Source organism: Glandiceps talaboti, chromosome 6 (assembly GCF_964340395.1).
Source record: "Glandiceps talaboti chromosome 6, keGlaTala1.1, whole genome shotgun sequence".
Lineage (NCBI taxonomy): Eukaryota > Metazoa > Hemichordata > Enteropneusta > Spengelidae > Glandiceps > Glandiceps talaboti.
Genome location: NC_135554.1, coordinates 7,462,975 through 7,483,313, shown reverse-complemented (window position 1 = coordinate 7,483,313; position 20,339 = coordinate 7,462,975). Strand labels below are relative to the sequence as shown.

The following is a 20,339-nucleotide window of genomic DNA, read 5'->3' as shown; positions in this document are numbered from 1 at the left end:
CACTACTCTTTTTGGTTGATGCATATGGTTCGAGATGTATTTTAGAAAAGCACCAATCCTACCTGAAAGTTTACCTTTACTGTTCTAACTTGAACAAACACCAATCTCCCATTTCCCATTTCAATACGATTTTCATGCTCATCCGAGTGACATTTTCATTCAGGATATCCAATCACATGGGTCGTTACCAAGCCTTTCAAGTTATGTACATATGTAACTCCAGGTTTATGTACATAATACAAATTATTTTCATTTGCAAACAGTTGGTTTTAAATTTAATATTTTTTTCTACTGTCACAATCTTATATTACTTTTATTGAATGCAGACGGTGTACCCACGTACACTGTTCTTTATATCAGATTGTTAATACAAGTGGACCAATAGACGCAATCCACTGTTATGCATTACGTCTACAGAAACGCGGATACAGACGTTAATAGTAATCCCATAACATGTTAGTACACAGAGGTGTATTGTGCACAGAGGTATAGCCCTCGCCTAAGATGACCTTTATATATTGTACACATTGAACCGAGAAGACTGATCGTGGTCTCCATAATAGTTGTATTCATTGAGGGTGATTTATATTCAAATGTTGTGTAACCTTTCTTGACAGCTTTAGACTGAAGTTATCGCCACTCGTGCTATTCTACGTTGTGTAATTAAGTGAAGTGCGTGTTTCTCTACGTGTGTTACACTCAGCAAGTTGAACGTCAACTGGACAGAGTTTATATTGAGACAGGATAAAAGTATTGTAAGTAAAATTTACATGTTATATTCATTAGTTTAGTGTAAAGTGCTGCGATGTCAACCGTGGCAAGCGATTACCAAACTGTCGTTAGCTGGTCGCATGCCTCCTTTACTTCAGCAAATTGTTCGGTTTAGTCAAGATATGTTGCTACCTAATCCTCCCCATTCGTAATAATAAACGTAACTTTCTATTTTAGATATTGGCTTACCATATTTTAAGTGTTTTTAACCTAAAAGTCATACCCACGGTATACATTTACATAGTAGGTGTGGTAGAGGTGAGATTTTGAAGTGTGTCACATAGCAGGAAATAGACTAACAAAACAGTCTGGTAAAGTTTATTGGGCTGAATTTTAACTAGGTAGACACGAACTGTGAATATATATTTCCAAAATGTTGCTCCAAACAGTTTTGTATTACAATTTCACAGATACGTATTGAAGGTTGAATGTTTCACGTAATCGTTCGTTAATATCGTGGGCAACGGCCATGTTGTGCACTACATGATGTTCTTTTTGTGAAAGGCAACTGATGTTTTCCCCGTCAAAACTACAAATAAAATGTGACATAGAAATGCAAATAGATCTAGATGTGAAAGTTGGAATTTTTTCGACACTTAATTAATTTTAAGAAAGTTAAAGACTACGGTTTAAATACAGTTTAATTCCAGTAAAGTATAAGCGCTGTCAATATCACTGGTATAATGGAATACGGGTGAACTTTATGTGAATTCGCCCCTGCAGTAATGGGTGTAGTAAACAGTGGCTTGGTAATACTAGAGTGATCAATATATTTTATTTTACGCTGATGTTTGTATGACAAGGTATACTGTTATAAAGAAAACTCGTGAATATATTGTTATACAGTATTCAGCTCCAGCCACTGTGAGATGTTGAATGCATTTAATTTAGTAAACATAAGTAGGAAGTGTGCAAACAAACTTAATACATTCTGTTAATGTGAATAATTGGAACTGTGGTAGCTAACACAAAAGAATGATATATCGGAGTTTAAGTAATTTCGGACGTGTCTGTGAATATGTACACACAAACGGCTGGGAGGTACTTCCAAATGACTAGCCGATTGTGTGAGTGCTTTTTAAACAAATGGCCACTGGTGGATTATTGTCGACGTATCACAGTAAGTGTTTTGGTTCGTTTCTATGTTTGCTCGCCGAGAAATGCTTAAAAGAGTTTTTGTTTTGTATGTTTGTAAATGCACTCTTTAATTTATGTGTATATGTTGATGTGTGCAATACTTATCAATATATGTATCCATGGGTTATTCAAATTATGAAAGAAATATATCTCAAGATATAGAAATTATCATAAACTTGTCTTATCATCTAGGTAGTTTGAAGAGATCGTTGATGTTTATAGAAACTCGGTGCAGTTGGTAGAAATGGCGAAGACAGTGGCAGCAGCGCTCGTGGTTTCGTTGACACTGAATGTTTTTTTTAATGATATTACCAACGGTATGTATATGTCTTTGTGACCCAATTAACATCATAGCCTTGCACTACATGTCTGCGGGAGGAGGGTGGATGTTTGTATGGCCATGGGTGTGTGGGTGAGAGTATCCCGTCCGTATGCCTAGCATATTTACAGCCCCGGACAGGCTTGTGTTTGGGAGCCATTGTGTAACTTGTTAGAGTAATTTGATTATGTAATATAGATTTCAGCCTATACTTGACTTGAATGTTTTCAAAATAACAGGACGCCATTCTTACAGTAAGAGTTGTTTCAGAGATAGCATGGTCCATATAGTCAGCTCAGCTCTGTTACATTTAAATAGTTAGTCTTATGCAATCATTGAAAATACATCATAAAAGTGGAACTGGGTTATTTTCTGAAATCACAGCTATGTATATCCTACTTTTTCCAAATTACTATACAATAATAACACTTCCGCACGCTTAATCCAGTGGTATAATGTTCATGGGATCAAGAACGATTTTTCTTGTTTTCATTAATGGTCTCTACATGTGTTATTGGTTTCTAGGTTGTATATTGTCTTTTTTACATGTAAGATTATGACAGTTACCGCATCCACTCTGGCAAGACTGCACACAAAATGTTTCTTAGGATCGACAGTAAAATACTTCGGTAAACGTAACCAAATATGTTTTGTTTTGGTCTAAACAAGATAACCATAACTCAGCACTCTGTAAGCAACCTGGTTTGCGCACTTCAAATTCCCGGGTCGTATATATTCTACATAATCAGTGTACAACTATACAGACTAAATCTGACGCTGACTGTCCTTTTCACGCGGCATACTGGTGTATAGTCATATATGTGGGCTACTTATATACGCTACGTTCAGGGCATACAATGTATTGCTATACGTGAACGTATTACTAAGGCAATGTTTAACGTTGGGGGCGCACGACAGTAATCTATGTACGTACATTTGTATATGAACGCTAATGAAATCTGCAGAGTTGCCCGCCCCAACTCTACTGGCGCCCATGGTAAGACACAGTATTCAAACCTCTTTTGACTTGCTCAATTTACTTTCATGACTAGTAAAGTGAAATATGCCGTTCAACACTTTCGTGATCAAAAGAACAAACAATCTTCAAAGCAAACTTTTAGTAACCAAGAAGGAAAGCTTCTATTCTGAGTGCAAAGGTTAGACAGCCACATACGCAAATATGTGTGAATGTATGTTGTTTCATTACTGTGTGGTTGCATGTTTGTTTTAATATATGGATGACATAAGATTGTGGTCGGTTTATTTCTATTCACTGCTTGTTTCGTTTCCATTGTAAGTTATCATTTACATTCATCATGCATCTGTTACAAATCTATAGGTCAGGTTTGCGACAAGGTTGAAGTGGAGAGCAATCGCTTCGAATGCAATGAATATGATGATTTAGAAATTACGTGTCTTGATGCTGATTGTTGCTATGACAGTATTGTTAGCAGTGGTGTACCACGGTGTAGTCTGCCAAGTAAGTATACCCGAGAACATTTTGATGCCCTTGATTTATAATTAAATATCTTTCATATTTACCTCCCGATAGAGAATGTTATGCTTTCTTTCTCTTTCTTTCTTTCTTTCTTTCTTTCTTTCTTTCTTTCTTTCTTTCTTTCTTTCTTTCTGTGTCTCTTTGTCTGTCTGTCTGTCTGTCTGTCTGTCTGTCTGTCTGTTTGTCTGTCTGTCTGTCTGTCTGTCTGTCTGTCTGCAGGTGTCTTTGTCCGTGGACGCGATATATCCAAAACACTGCAGTAATTCTAATGAAATTGAGTACCATAAGAAGCATAAGAGCTGATTAGATTTTGGTAAACATCCAATGAATAATATTTAGTAACAAGAATATATACGTACATATTTCTTAACTATAACAAAACACATATCCTTTAATTTTTTGTAATTTGCATAATTAATTATTTTTAGTAGTTAATCTATATTTAAAATTGACAAAAAATAGATACTTAGAATTCCTTAGGAATTGTTTTATACATCGACCAAAAAAAGCAAATCTGTCTTTAAAGCCAGTTAGAGTAGATATTGGCGGAAATATTTAATTTGCATAATCAACTATTTTTCAGTAATAAAGCTATATATAGAGAATTCGCAATTGAAATTCTAAATATTTGGTAGATACATGAAGCGAAATAAGCACACACGTCATATGAAGCCTGTGTAACATTTTAGTATCAATGTGTAATTTCCATGCATATTGGCAATTAGGGCAAGATGGCAAGCTTCAAATTTCACATAATTTTGTAATCAATCATACTAATGTTCATATGCTCCATGAGGTTTGCTGACATGTATATTTTACTATTAATGAATAGTTTAAATACTTTTTGATAACAAGTAATGCACGCTGCGAATTCCATATAATGTGGTACATATATCAACCATAACAAAGCACACATATATCATAAAGACCATTGACATAGCTAATTTAGGTTCAATTACTAATTTGCGTGATTTTTGGTATCTAGGCTTTAATATGTAAGAAAGCAAGCTTTAAATTTCATATATCATGCCGTAATAATTCACACACGTACATGTCCTATGGAGTTAATTGACATACATTTTAGTTTTAATGAATCATTTGCATGGATTAGTGGTTTCTGCTAATTAAGCTGTGTCTTTAGATTTCAAGCTTTGGGCTTCATATTCTTTGCCGTATGCGTTTATGTTAACAACGTGCAATTGTATTATATTTTTCGCGTTCTACATAATGAATGAATTTTGATCATTAGTTGAGGGCATATCTCACCAGATTTAAACTGAATGCCTTCCGTAAGGATGTATGTAAGACATTTAGCTATATATCTGTGATTTGTCAAATCACAATAAAAGTTAATAGTTCTCAAAAATGTTGTTGAAATGCCCGCCACGCCTCATATTCTCAGCACAGGAAAGCTTGCCATCATCGACTTTACTCGGCTTTCGTGATCCACTAGATACCCGGGATATGACATGTGCGTGTTGAACTTCCTTCTGTCCCACCACGAGTTTACAGGAAAATTGTCAAGATTTTTTTGAGTGGCGCGCCCTCGCTGTACACTATTATATAGTAGTTTTCCCAGTATATGGAAAGAAGCCAAAGTGACACCTTTGTATAAGGGCGGTATTGCAAGTGACCCTAGCAATTACCGTCCAGTAAGTGTTCTTCCTATACTGTCAAAATTGTTTGAGCGACATATCCATCAACACCTTATCACTTATTTGGACAACAATGAACTACTTCATGATAAACAGTCTGGGTTTCGTACTTTTCATTCTTGCCAAACGGCATTAACTGCATTATTAGACTCTTGGTGTAATCACATTGACAACAAAGATCTGGTTGGTGTAGTCTTCCTTGATTTGAGGAAGGCGTTTGACCTTGTGAATCATGAAATATTATTTGATAAATTGCATATTTATGGTGTTAATAAAACATCCTTGAATTTATTCAACTCATATCTCGCGAATAGGAAGCAACGGGTTTCTATAAATGGTTGTATTTCTGATAGCGTTCCCCTAGAGGTTGGGTTACCCCAAGGATCGATATTAGGACCGCTTCTGTTTCTCTTGTATATCAACGATTTGCCACTTTCTACTTCGAATTGTGAAATCGATATGTTTGCTGACGATTCTACGATTCATACGTCGGCACAGTCAGTGACAGATCTTGAGTACAAGTTAACCGGTGCTCTTGGTGGTATTAGTGATTGGTGTACTGAAAACAAAATGTGCCCTAACATTGACAAGACAAAATGTATGCTAATTACAACTAGACAGAAACGAACACACTTGTCACGTAGTGACTTGAATGTGAAACTGGGTGATTATGATATTGAAAATGTTCTAAGTGAAAAGTTGTTGGGAATAGTCATAAACAATGATTTGTCATGGTCTTCACATGTAAACAATATTGTGAAGAAAATTAAATCTAAGTTATATCTCTTGGCGCGAATAAAGTGCTTCCTTCCAGAATCGGCACGGCGGCAATACTATAATAGCTTTATTTTACCTCACTTTACAAATTTAATAACGTTGTTTCAGTTTATAAAGCATTACAAGGCCAATATCCCACTTATATCAGTCGATTACTTTCACCATATAGACCTAGTCGGTCTTTCGCTCAGTTACAAATCACTCGTTACTAGTCCCATTTGCCAGAACAAATGTTTTTAAGGAATCATTTCGAGTAGCAGCGCCTACACTCTACAATCAACTACCGGCTGCAATAAGATCTATTACTAATATTAGAAGTTTCAAAATTGCGTGTCATAAACATTACTTTCAGGGTTTCATAGATGACAATTTTAGTATGGTCGTATTTTTTCTGTCACTTGCTGTCTGTATTTTGTCTGTTGGACGTTTTGTGCCGTTATTGCATTTTTTTGCAATTTGTATGTAGTCTCCTTTTCTGCCATTGTATTTTAATTTGTTCTTTTTTGTTCTCGACCCTCATGAAAAAAGGCTGTTACCTATGAGGCTATCGAGTTTAAATAAAGTTTATTATTATTATTATTATTATTATTATTATTATTATTATTATTATTATTATTATATATAGAGATCAATGTATAGGTCACCATTACTGATACATTGTCGCAGGCTAGGCGAGCGCGAGGTTTGGACTATTTTCCATATTTTGACCACACACATGATTTAGGTATAAATTATAGATTATTACACTTGATAAATATGTGAGAGTGTATTTATATCCTGAGATACAGTGCTAGATAAATGCTTATGTACAAGCCTTGCAACAAGCAGCGGTAGTTTGTTATCGAGAGAAATCGGAAAAGAACACGGTAAAAAGGAGACGGTTTGTGGTCAATACTTCCTAAACTTCTAATCCAAAATCTAAAAAGACATGATTTCTCTTTATTCATCTGCGCATTAGTGTGTGTGATATTTGAATATGATAAGTCCATATTTGACGAAATTGAAACGATGATAAATATTTCACCTGTTTGTGAACTCCATGCTCATTGTAAACCTATTTTAAGGCCAAGAAAAAAATAGTTTTCTAGTGAGTTTGAATCACTTAAATACCCTGCCTCAGAATCTTCTTTTTTCTGGTGTTCATCGAACCAATACAGGGTGCAGATCCTAGGGAAACACAAAATAAGGTTGGCACATACGAAACCCCTGAAAAAAGAGTCTTTCTCAGTGTAGTCTGTAGAGCTATGTAGAGGACGAGTATAAAGTTGGCATCAGATTCAGATTTGGGTAGCGTTATATTGAGCCTCAGATAGTCTCAGATCCGAATACACCCGACGACAGTGAAGCAGAATCATTCCCTGTAGTCTCAACAGTATTATTTCAGGTTTGAATCCGTCGGGTGTCTTCAGATCTGAGGCCATCTGACACTCAATATAACGTTCATAAGATAACGCTACCTGAATCTGAATCTGAATCTGACGCCAACTTTACACTCATTTGATTGATTAATTACTCAAATGGGTCATTAATATTCATCGGATTATTACCAAAACCTAATCAGTTCTGGCCATTACCCTATGGAACATGTCTATGAAAATTTTGTTTGAATTGATGCAGCCGTTTTTTTCGGAAATCGTGATACACACACACACGCACAGACACACGGATTTCATCGGTATATTATCACCTTCCTTACGGAAGGTAAAAATGCAAGCTTCAAACTGCATATGCACAGTGTGTCAAAAAGCGCACATTTAGTGTGCACGCTTGTCAAATTCCATATGATTTGATACTTACATCAACAATAACAATACACTGTCATTTTTATATAGTTTTTAATTGTGGTATACAATAGAATATAACATTGCCATAGTGATTTATAAAGGGGTTGTTCCTGGTAGTTTGTGTATATATATAATAACATTTTCATATAACCATTATATTACTTAGAAAGATGTTCTATGGAAGAATCAGATCGAAACATGTGCGGTCATGTCGATCCAAAAGTTTGGAGAGTAGAGTGTCTCGCAATGGGTTGTTGTTGGTTCCATGGAGATGGGGATGCAAGGCGAGCTTGTTTTTTAGCTCGTACGTATAATTTGTTTTTCCTTCTTTTGTTATTCCGTTAAGCCTGAAGTTGAATTGTAAATGTTTCTAGACTAGTTCAAATTTATTTTACATATCATGTTAGAATATTTCAGTGTCCACGTCAATCAACACATTTGAAATAATTAATTAAATTAAAGCTAATTGTCACACTTCCAAGACATTATGCTTTATTAAGCTTTACATTTATGATATAAATACGTATGGATATTGTTTACTAAATATAACAACAGTCATGCATATTATGTGTATCGGGAGGAGGGGTTACACTGGTTTATACCGTATCAAAACGTAATGGCGTACATGTTTATCTTGCATACTGTTTCCTCACATACAAGTATTGATTCTTCTCTCATGTTTCCTATATGAACAAGACGAATGCGACATAACAGCTGCAAATCGCGTAAGTTGCGGTTCAAACGATATGGCTGACTGTCTTGCACGTGGTTGCTGTTTTGATGATCGTACAGATAGTAATATACCAAACTGTTACCAGGCTAATGGTAAGTAGTATTGGTGTTCATGTTATAGTTTGTCCAGTGTGTTTTAAAGTTTAGAGAAGCAAACAGATGATTAAACAAATTGTACATTTACATTAAAGTGACAAAGGTTGGCCATTAACGTAATGCATTTATTTAAAAGTGAATGTAACCAAATGTGTGTAATAAAGTATGGCAACGAAACCAGTGAAATAGGATATTCTGCACTCTAGCATTGCGATAAACGTTTGATCATATTCTCAATAGTTCGATCAATTACAATCAATTACAATCAGTAATATGTATGTACTGTGAAAACATATTTTAGAATGTTAAATTCTGAAAGAAATTATTATCGTTTAGTGTCTAGTCTTTTTGATCGATGTCAATTGGCTAGTTTCCCAAATTGAATCTTTACTGGGGAACTTTTTTTTTTTAAATTCAATGACAACTAGTATTCCTTTTTTTTGTAAGGTTGTGATTATAATACATTTAATGAGAATGGTATATGTACCAACTGTAACTGTTTGCAACCGTGTGATAGGACTACTGGTGAATGTTCAACGATGTGTGTTGTGGGGTATATTGGACTTAACTGCCAATCAGGTGAGATTATACCAGAATATTTTTTTTATATTTGGACGGTATCTACATGTTGTTGTTGTTGTTGTTGTTGTTGTTGTTGTTTTTGTTGTTGTTGTTGTCGGTTTTCTATAATCTTCCCTTTGACATTATCGGTGGATGCACTAAGAACGATAACTCTCTTGATAGATTGGGATTATATTTGGACGTCGTTTAGAAATGCACCCCGTGTACACTTGGGCTGCGCTTAGCTCTCTTCGACTACGAAAGGTATTGCAAGTAATGCGCAAACGACGTGAACATTTTAGCTAAAGGCCGACGATACGTATGTTTTTATCCTGAACACCTCCATTGTTAGTAATGAAACGATTTCCAAGGCAAGTCCGTACAATAAGTATTAGGTGTACATACTTCAAATGTACCATTCGTTGTGTAGACTTGTTCTAGACGTGTTCATCGAATGTCCACATCGTAGTCGTTCAGACTATATAAACTATTAATTGCTAATTTGACGTTTGTTTGCCTGTCTGTCTGTTGGGTGTACGTTCAACAAGGAAAGTGTGGATTCGTTGATAGACATTGGGAAACTCGTTCATGACGTCCCAATGTGATCAGTATTCTTATCTGATGTATATAGGTACCTCTTCACACACACTCATTTTATAACTGATTGATTTCCATTGAATGGATTGCTGTTGCTGTTGATATAATCTTATCGATTCCGATCTACTTACTTCTACATAATTAATAAAGCTTAGTGAATGTAAACGTTATACGATAGTTATACTTGGTAAAATATGAAAACAAACTTCCGACAAGAACATTATTTTTACTTGCAATAGTATGTTAAATTAACACAGGACACAGTAGTGAAAGGGTAGATTTTTACTGTCAGGGTAAATTTGATATATCGTTTGTGTTCAAGCGAAAACCTAGGATTTTTATGTTCGTTAAACATGGACTTGCTGTAACTGTTTTTTTCTTCTCCAATCAGAAAACAATATATGCTATTACAATAGTTCAAATACCAATAATTCGACTGGGTACATGTTAATCCAGTTGAGTGTTATCCCTAATAGTAATAACCTCCTAGTTGAAAGCGTTGTTCATTGATCCGTTCAATTTCATTGAAAATATTTCACCATGCCATATGTATATGTATAGGTTCCATACTATGCAATTCTATCGATATTATTAGTAAGTCGTTATTTCAAATAAAAGAGTTAATACAAATGTCTATTTGTAACTGCAAGTGTAGCTTTGATTTTCCAACGAAAGTAAAACTATATTTATGGTATCTAAAAAAATATTATGATATCAATCTTTTAGCCCTGTTTTACATATTGACTCGTTATTGTTTATGTTTGTTTTAGATGGTCTTCCGTTTATATCCACCATAACCCAAGACGCTACAGCCAATTCCGGTCAACCGACTCCTTTCACATGTACAGTACAAGACAATGTACAAATAACTGTCACCATCGAAACAGAATCAAGCTCATATTCACCAACATCAACTACAGGTGGAGAGCACCCTAACTATGTTAACACATATACCTTTAATGACTTGTCTGTAACTGACGGTGAAAATGTGAAATGCATTGCTACATATAGTGGTGGCACAAGAGATAAAACAATTGAGGCCACGGCATTTGGTAAGTTTATTTATGTACCAACAGATCTAGCATATATGTATATTCGATGAAATCTAAAGTACAAACAATTGGAGAACGTCTGAAATAGATAATAAAATAACCCAATTGACATGGCAGTGTCAATCAATACACTATTAAAAATAGTTCGTTTGTACAAACATAACTCCTTGTTTTTGACAGCCACTGCACATCTGATCCGTCTTACTGCAATGGGCTGAGATAAGAGACAGGGGTGTAATTGTTCATGAACACATTTATATTTCCTATTATAATGTATATATGTGTTGAGAAATATAACATTTAACAGAGCGCGCATATCTTATACAAGTAGTTGATGTAGTTACATAATGATACGTCGTTTCCATCGATACATTGATACCGAAGTTTGGTAATTAAAAAAAAATAAGTTGGAAGATTCCGATTTCATATACATATAGTTTCAAATTGTTACATATAATGATAATAACAAATCAGGCAAGCCTCAAATTCTGTGTACTTTGGCAGTTAATTTACCAATAAAGAGGTATATCATGTACAGTAACTGAGAATTTTATAAGTTTGATGATATATGATTTCTGATAATATGTATATAAATATTCGAAAGGCTTGTGTTTTATCTTTTTTTTTCAAACATATCTAGTTTAGATCTGGTTTCCTATATGTACAATGTATTCAATGCATTTTATCACGTGCTGTTATCCCATTGACCTTGACATACTATACTATTGAAAACAAAATTACTCAAATCCCTTTGACGGTGTTTGGTTGTGAGAAAAAGTCAAACTGTCGCTTTGAAAATAGCTCCCATTAGATGATGAAAAATTTTCTCGTCTGTCAAGAGATGGCGCTATATAAAGTCTTACATGCTTCTGTGCCTACGTAATTTTAGAGCACAGACATAATGTGTGCATAAACAATTAACAGTCAACTTGTAGTATCGTTTCCTTTTGGGAAGTATTGTCTAACGCTACACAAAAAAAATACAATTTATCCACCCTTGCAAACATTACCCTACCCGTGACACACCTAACCACCAGCTCTGTCCAGTGTAGTATGAGAGGCAGTGCCACCTTTGACTGTCTACAGCTCCAAGGGGATAAATCAACATATAAATTAAGTCAATGGTGAATTTCGTCTCATACCACATTTACATATCCTCTGCTCAAAATTTACTCTGGTGGAAAGACATGGTCAAATGCGACTTTCCGTATAGTGACTTGAGTAATCTATTAAAATACATAAACATGGTAGGTACAGTTATTCACGCAATAACAATTAACCATGTCTTCACAAATTTGGTATATTTCAGTTCAACCAGTGTTAAGAGACGCTCCACTTATAGAAGATATCGAAAAGTATCAAGTTACGGTAAAGTGGAATGCCTGGCAAAGTGGAGTCGATATTGGTGATGGTCCAATAGAACAGTACGCAGTGTGGTACAAGAAGACTAGTGAGAACGACTATACTGCGTATCCTCAAGTTGTCCTACCAAGTCAAACATCTTTAGTGGTCAATGGTTTATCACTCCACACGGACTACATATTTGCTGTAAAGACCTACAGACCTGGTGTAGGTGGTGGCGGTGCTTTAAGTCCAAATGTAAGAGCAACAACTAAATGCGATTGTAAGTTGATATCATATTAATTCTGCGAAAGCCGTCAGGGTACTTCCGATTTCCAACTTCCAACTTCCGACTTCCGACTTCCAACTTCGTGTGTATATTTTACTTTATACCAAATAGCCCGGGGTGGTATGTTTTACTCTATACAAATAGGCCAGGATGGTATGTTTTATTTTATACCAAATGGGCCAGGGTGGTATGTTTTACTTTATACCAAATGGGTCAGAATGGTATGTTTTACTGTACACAAATAGGCCAGGGGGTATGTTTTACAGTATACCAAATGGGCCAGGATGGTATATTTTACTTTATACCAAAAAGGCCAGGATGGTATGTTTAACCGTCTTTCATATGAGCCAGGATGGGATGTCTTGGTCAATACCAAATTGAACAGGTTAGTATAGGCGAGGATGGTAAGTCTTCATTTACACCAAATGTTCAACCACCCCTCCATCCATCCATCTAATATCTATCTATCTATCTATCTATCTATCTATCTATCTATCTATCTATCTGTCTGTCTGTCTGTCTGTCTGTCTGTCTGTCTGTCTGTCTGTCTGTCTGTCTGTCTGTCTGTCTGTCTGTCTGTCTGTCTGTCTGTCTGTCTGTCTGTCTGTCTGTCTGTCTGTCTGTCTGTCTGTCCGTCCGTCCGTCCGTCCGTCCGTCCGTCCGTCCGTCCGTCCGTCCGTCCGTCCGTCCGTCCGTCCGTCCGCCCGCCCGCCCGCCCGCCCGCCCGATTTCAGTTAGTCGTCTGAAGATCGCATTCAAGCGTGAAACTCTGAGTAACGGCTCCTTACCATAACTTGTGTATTTTGTGTATGTGTCTAATATTTGGTATAACGCTAGTATGTGTCTATAATATATATATATATATATATATATATATATATATATATATATATATATATATATACACACACACACACACATATATATATATATATATATATATATATATATATATATATATATATATATATATATATATATATATATATATATATATATATATCAGAGTTCTTGTTCAATTTATTATTTTATACACAGACCCATTGGGTTGGCCAAATCTCACTGAAGCTAGCACAGTTACGTCATCAAATATTCAAGTCACATGGGAGGTGAGCAACGTGAAACCATATCATTGCAATTCGTATTTTGCATGGTGCTTTAGAAACATGGACCATGGGATGGGTATGGATGTATATATGTTACACCCAATCCATGAAACTGTGAAATTCATGAAATCTAGCTTTGCCCAATTCATGGAATGGACAAACTAATGCAAATGAGAGTATACATTACGATCTAAAAGGGGCCAAAATGAAATTTTTGGGGCAAGAGTTTTGAACTAGGTTGTTGACTATTGGACTTTTTTTAAAAACACAAGCTACACTGAATTAGAATAAAATAAGAATTGTTAAGTGATGAATTTGTAAATACATGATAATAAAGTTTTTTTTTTGTTTTTTGTTTTTTGTTTTGTTTTGTGTGTGTATGTGTGTCCTAGAAAAATGCTCATTTCATGTACTGGGCATATCTCATACCCACTTCATAACCTGGGCAACACGATTGCCTATTTCATGAACTGGGTAAACTTACCTACCCATTTCATGAAATGGGCAATTTCTCAGATCGGGTGTAACATATATATATTTATTTTAAAACATCAACACGCGTCAGTTTCGATTTTTACATGGTTTATCAATACCGAACATTGTAAACTAAACGTCCATATATGCCTGTCTTTGTTAAAGGGGTTACTAACACGTTGCATTTCATTAGTTATATTTTATAATATTCTTGTGTTATGGCGTGTTTTGTATCTGGCGAAGCGTCATGGTGTAAGGTCAATCGACAGTAAATCTTAACAAACGATTTTGTCACATTGATCTGCATAACATAATGCTCAGATCCCTGTAGCTTTTAGGAAGTATTGATGTGTTTACTAATATTATATACTGAATTCTTCAAGAAACACTTGCAAACAGAGTTGGTCACATACAATATTGACTTCATATTGGGGAGGGGGGTGTTTTCTGATGATTAGTTTTTTTCCTATCCAAAATCCTGTAGAGCAGGTATTACTCAGAAATTGTTGGTCATTTCTGTTGGTCATTTTTGTCCTGACCACGTTATACCAAACAGAGACAAGTGACTTATGACATTCACTTCTGTACGATTTCGATTTCAGACAGCCGAAGCTGATCTTGAATCTGCTAGACTTCGATGTAATGAAGTTGCGTCATACACTGTTTACTTCAGGATAAATGGAAGTAATACCGAATATGATACTATAGTGACTGACCCTGACGTCACTGGTGTGACAATCACAGACCTAAATCCTTGTACAACTTATGAAGTAACAGTGACAATGGATAATATGGCAGGAAGTGGCCCTTCTAGTAACCAGTTACTCTTGGCAACAAGACCAGAAAGTAAGTAGAAACGATTTTTTGACATGATGCATGGTTGTTTTAAAGATTATCTACTTTACACAATTTTACAGACTGAACATTGCAACATATGAATGACTCTAGGGACGCTATCACCCTTATTATGGTGGCCTTAGTTGATATTTAAAAAAAGGGAATACAAGACGATAAAACATGTCTCATTATTCAAACAATATATTTTCTTAGTCCACCACATGGGCTCCGTCTACCTATCCGTCCGTCCGCCCGTTCATACGTAACATTTCATTTTTCAGACATGGAAAATCCGATCTGCTCGCCATTGCAATGGGTAAATGAGTCCCTGTTATTCGTTTCTATACTTTATCTTTTTTTTGTTTTTTGTTGTTGTTGTTTGTATTCGCTTGTTTGGATGTATGTATGTATGTATGTATGTATGTATGTATGTATGTAGGTATGTATGTATGTATGTATGTATGTATGTATGTATGTGTGTGTGTGTGTTTGTTTATTTGTTTGTGTGTTTGTTCATTTGTTTGTTTGCGTAAAGTGCTAGTGTTGCTCGCCAATGATAGTGATATACTGGATAGTGATACTGGAGTTAAATTTGAACAATTCGTCATTTTGCGGTACTACCTGATTGTAGTGCTTCTTCTCGCCATTTTATGTCAAATGTGTCAAATCGTTACCCCGTTCTATATACAGAGCGCTATTGTGCATATCACAAACATGATCAATAACTTGAAAGTACAATTTACTTGGATTTAGATTACCGGTCTCTTGGATCCTGTCTATAATAATTTCAAGGTGTAGTTATATGTTTTAGAACATCATGTTTGGAAGTGTAAGTACACTTCCATAAAGCTTGTTGACGTAGTTGTAAGTTGAAATGTTTCGTTCGCATGAAAATGAATTTCAGTAATTATGTTTTATATTTCATATAATAGATGTATTAGTGATAATAAACATAATAGTTGATATAGTTTGCTGATGGAGCGTTTTAATAGTATTAAGTCATTTACATTATTACTTATGCTTATTAGAGCTAAAATGATGTAGGCTTGGTGTTTCATGATATTTACTACACACCCACAAACAATTTACAATGCAAAATAGATAATTACATATAAGGTGCACTGCACAGCAGGTATGCAGTAGTAGTCAAGATAAAGTGTTGATTATCAAACAGAAAATAAACTTTTTCAGTCATTAAAATCATCAAGTCCATGTGTAGTGTTTTCATTAGAATCCACTTTATACTGCGGTGTGAAAGATTAAGTCTCAATTGGAGTACATAATACGATTTACATTTAAAGTTTTATAAATATTGGTACATACAACGACAACTTTTCTGTCACAGTTTGCTAATGCAGTTTAATTGCAGTTACTTATTAGCATAGGTAATTATTTTCATTAATTTTGACATTATAAAAAAACGCGTTTACAACCTTAAATAATGTGTACATATACCGATAATGACAAAGTTCATATAGCCTATAAAGCTTGCTTAGGCCAAAACAAATTATCAGGTTCTGGTCAGGGTAAACTTTCTAAAGTGATGCGACGACGCAAATTTTTTAAATATAATTTTTCATTTTTTTGGCAAATTAGTAAGTACACATTTTTTGACACTTTACATACTTTGTTCTATCATATTTGTCTCTTGAAAAACTTCGAAGCAGTTTAGGCTTTGTATTTCAGCAGTCTTGGCATGTAGGGTAGATTCAGCTGCTTGTTCTCCTGATATCAGGATAAATAAAGAACGTGAAAGCAAAAATTATCGAAAAAAAAGGATCGACGCGAGGGTATCCAGGGCACGCGCGTACTGACCAGAACCAGATATATTTTTTTGGCCTTATGCAGGTATCTTATTTTTTTATTTTAATAAATAATGATATCCTGTTAATAGCCAATGTCTTTAGTTCAAGAACTTCACATTCCATATAGTTTGGTTTAGTTAATTTGCCAAATAAAGAGTGTATCATATAAGGCAGCTATAGCTACTTATTCTACCCTTGCGGAAGTCATTCGGTTTATATTTGTCATTAATTTTAACATTACACTTTGGGGTTACATTTTGTAGTGCACCATTTTGGCTAAGACCATGTTTGCCTTAAGCATGTAATAGACATTTCACTATAACACGGATATTTATGGACTTATCTCTTAGCTTATACCTATGCCCAGCTCAGCTGCTATTGATATATATACGAAAAATATCACTTCTCTTGTGGTCATTAAACGGTAGCCTACATCGTCTTTCTGATAGGCCACTACATGACGATTCCGAACATAAACATGCACAGGTGGTGGCCCATCTCGATATTCATGCAATGGTGTGTAACCATACAACTGAGAAATAGTTCAAAACAGTAACATTTTGACTAAATAAAGACATCCAAATTACTAGCATTTACAATCGTACATTACAAATGCATAGATACACTGCAAATGTATTTGCATTTCGCAAAGGTATCTGCAATACGTACGGATGTTGGTCAACCACTATGTGCATGGTACACTGTACCACACCAATGTACCGTTGAAGTTTAATTGCAGTCAATCATCCAGTTGTATTAACATAATCACAATATTTTCAGGAACTTTTCGAGAATCTACTCTACTACTAAACTTGTATTTCGTGATTATTATGTAAATATATGTGTAAATGTCACCTGATAGTAGGGTTGTATGAAGCATGAAGCGCATAGTACGTGATTTTGTTATTTTTTGTGTATTTTCTATAAATGCACGTGCATATTGCAGCATACGCAAGAAATTTATTATTCGATATCACTTTTTCATTACATCGACTTCGTAAAAAGTGAAACAGAAAGATGAAAACACGTATCAAATGAACACTTTTTCAGAAAGGTTTCCATTGTTTTGATTTTGTTACTGTCGATGGACATAATCATTGTTTTGAATTATATGAATTATACTGAATTGATGATAAAGTTATATATTGTGTGCAAAGCGACCGAGTAATGTATTAGGACGCGTTATAAACCATGTAAGTTGTTATTTATGTATTTCTTTATGTAAACACATTAGAAGACACTTAACCACTTAATAACCATGTTTTCCTCATAGTAAACTATTTTGCATGTTAACAGTACCACCAAAAGTGAAAGACCTTACAGCCAATGTCGAGTCTTCCTCTGTCATTCGATCAACGTGGACTATACCAGAAAACCTTAATTGCCCACTGGAAGGATATGTATTGGTATTTGAGCAAGCATTAGGATATGAATGTGGGGAAAGGATGACATTCGACATCACAATTCTGGATTCAGACACATACGAATACTCTGTTTATAACCTCTACGCCAACGCTGAATACTCAGTCACGGTCACTGCATTTACCAACAGTGGTACAGGAACCTCCAGTGTGGCCATTAACACAACTTATGAAGATGGTAAGATATCAACATAATACATGTAGACATGATTTTATACAAATTTAAAGGGGGAAGAGACATTTAACGGCCTGGTGGAAACAAGATGTTCTGAATTATTAAAGTAATATAGTTATCATTAATGCATTTTGAGTTAAATCGTAAGTAAATTACTTAAATTATGATTATACTAATACTCGATACGCAATTTTATCAAATAAATAATTATTTACCTGATATGTTTGAATGATTCTTGCTCATAAAAATGTATATACAACTAGGATATGGTCATGATTATATTACAGTTGTAGCGTTCATTCATTCATTCATTCATTCATTCATTCATTCATTCATTCATTCATTCATTCATTCATTCATTCATTCATTCATTCAAGTCTAGCAACAACTATTTATCATTGCACAACCTGAGAGTAATATTACTCATATGATTACAAACTCATTCGTAATTAAAGAACTATTAGCTTGTCATGGGTAATGAAAGACGCATTCATCAAGGTCATTATATGCTCTGTTGATGTCGGACCCCAGTGTTGGACTAAATAGCTAGAAAATGGCTGTTCTTTTCCGAATTCTTCCTTCCCATACGTGTATGTTTGTACTTTTTTATATGCCCTTTGCTGCTGGGCCAGCTTCAACTTCTACTCCTGCAAGCATTTATCTCTTGTGTTCGGCACAAATCACTTGTTTGGAACGAAAAACGTAGTGCAAAATGGTCTTTTTTTGGCCTTACCAGACACTGCTTTGCAAACAAGACCTTGATCTGTGTTGTATATTCACTTTTCCCGACTAGTAATAGGCCTGGAACGCGATTGTTAACTGTTCATTATATACCATACGTATAAGCATACGAGGGTACATCACCAATTACCAAGTTTACTGAATATGAATTTTAGTCAAACGTGTCGTTAATGTTGATCCACCTGCATTTCTCGATTTATGGATGCATGGATGTATTTAATATTACAGTTCCATCAGTGCCATTGTCTGTACAAGCTCTGGGTTTATCGGACACAGAAATACAAGCAACGTGGTATCCACCAAAGTGTCCTAATGGTATTATCAAAACATATATGTTATACTATTGGGAAACTGGCAACATGTTGCGAATGGGATGTTTTGTGAACATCGATGCCGTAGAAGCTGGCAGTGAAAGTGTGGCCTATGTTGTTGATGGCTTGAAACCAGCTACAAACTACACAGTACAGGTAAAAGGCTAACTGTGATTCGGATTAAGAAATGATGCAATAATCAGCAATGTTTTTAACTTTCAGACATAGTTTACACATAATTTCATTCCCATTTCAGGTTATTGCTGAAAATAGTTGTTGTGCCAGCATCAGAAGTAGTATAGCAACAGCTCAAACAAAACGTGAGTAAACAAATAATGTTTCATAAAATTTGACATTTTTCATTTTATGGTGCAAACCTGATATAATATTTGTCAGTGATTATGTTGATTGTGTAATAATTAAGATTCTGGAAACAGTCTAATTAAATTCGTTTGATACTAGATTTGTTACCACAACAAGTTGTACAATTGTGTGAACTGTAGCGAATCATTATTGCTTCTGTCATATGCAAGAAATTAATTAATCTTCCAAATAATAAACGACGAGAATCGACTAAAGACAACAGCAACGAATGTTCTATTTCCTCACTCATACAATATCTCGTTAATTATCATCGCGGCAACATGTCGTTTCGACTGTTTATGAAATTTGCATAATTTTTGTAGCTAACCTTTCTTCGTTTCAAAGTATTTCTCAAATTATAACCTGCTACATATTTTGCTTCTTCAGCCACATCTAAACCTTCCCCCCGTTCGTCTGCTGGAGTGATATCTGGGGCTGTAGTTGGAGTTTCTGTTCCTATACATATTTTGGTTTTACTTGTGTTTCTTTACTTAAGG

The 20,339-nt window shown here is 35.0% G+C and overlaps 3 protein-coding genes across 3 annotated transcripts in view; all 3 read left to right on the top strand.

Moving 5' to 3' along the window:
• Nucleotides 1–650, top strand: part of LOC144436161 (receptor-type tyrosine-protein phosphatase mu-like) — a 28,595-nt gene extending 27,945 nt beyond the window's left edge. The window contains exon 25 of the mRNA XM_078124869.1: nucleotides 618–650. Coding sequence (XP_077980995.1) covers nucleotides 618–623 — 6 coding nt within the window. The 3' untranslated portion in view covers nucleotides 624–650. The remainder of the gene's footprint in view (nucleotides 1–617) is intronic.
• On the top strand, nucleotides 569–12,623 carry LOC144436782 (uncharacterized). Its single transcript, XM_078125642.1, has 8 exons — nucleotides 569–755; nucleotides 2,101–2,225; nucleotides 3,567–3,707; nucleotides 8,108–8,245; nucleotides 8,638–8,766; nucleotides 9,217–9,348; nucleotides 10,698–10,979; nucleotides 12,289–12,623. Exons 2-8 carry the CDS (start codon nucleotides 2,153–2,155, stop codon nucleotides 12,621–12,623), a joined length of 1,230 nt encoding a protein of 409 aa, XP_077981768.1. The 5' UTR covers nucleotides 569–755; nucleotides 2,101–2,152.
• A 2,300-nt stretch (nucleotides 12,624–14,923) lies between these two features.
• Nucleotides 14,924–20,339, top strand: part of LOC144436712 (cell adhesion molecule DSCAML1-like) — a 9,284-nt gene continuing 3,868 nt past the window's right edge. Inside the window, exons 1-5 of the mRNA XM_078125564.1 lie at nucleotides 14,924–15,035; nucleotides 18,128–18,430; nucleotides 19,397–19,635; nucleotides 19,736–19,799; nucleotides 20,230–20,339. The exon at nucleotides 20,230–20,339 is cut by the window's right edge and continues 2 nt beyond it. Coding sequence (XP_077981690.1) covers nucleotides 14,972–15,035; nucleotides 18,128–18,430; nucleotides 19,397–19,635; nucleotides 19,736–19,799; nucleotides 20,230–20,339 — 780 coding nt within the window. The 5' untranslated portion in view covers nucleotides 14,924–14,971. The remainder of the gene's footprint in view (nucleotides 15,036–18,127; nucleotides 18,431–19,396; nucleotides 19,636–19,735; nucleotides 19,800–20,229) is intronic.

Coding starts and splice junctions, on each gene's coding strand:
- LOC144436782 (XM_078125642.1), top strand. CDS start 2,153: ATGGCGAAGACAGTGGCAGCAGCGCTCGTGGTTTCGTTGACACTGAAT. Junction 8,246..8,637: donor GCGAGCTTGTTTTTTAGCTC/GTACGTATAATT, acceptor TATATGAACAAG/ACGAATGCGACATAACAGCT. Junction 8,767..9,216: donor AAACTGTTACCAGGCTAATG/GTAAGTAGTATT, acceptor TTTTTTTGTAAG/GTTGTGATTATAATACATTT.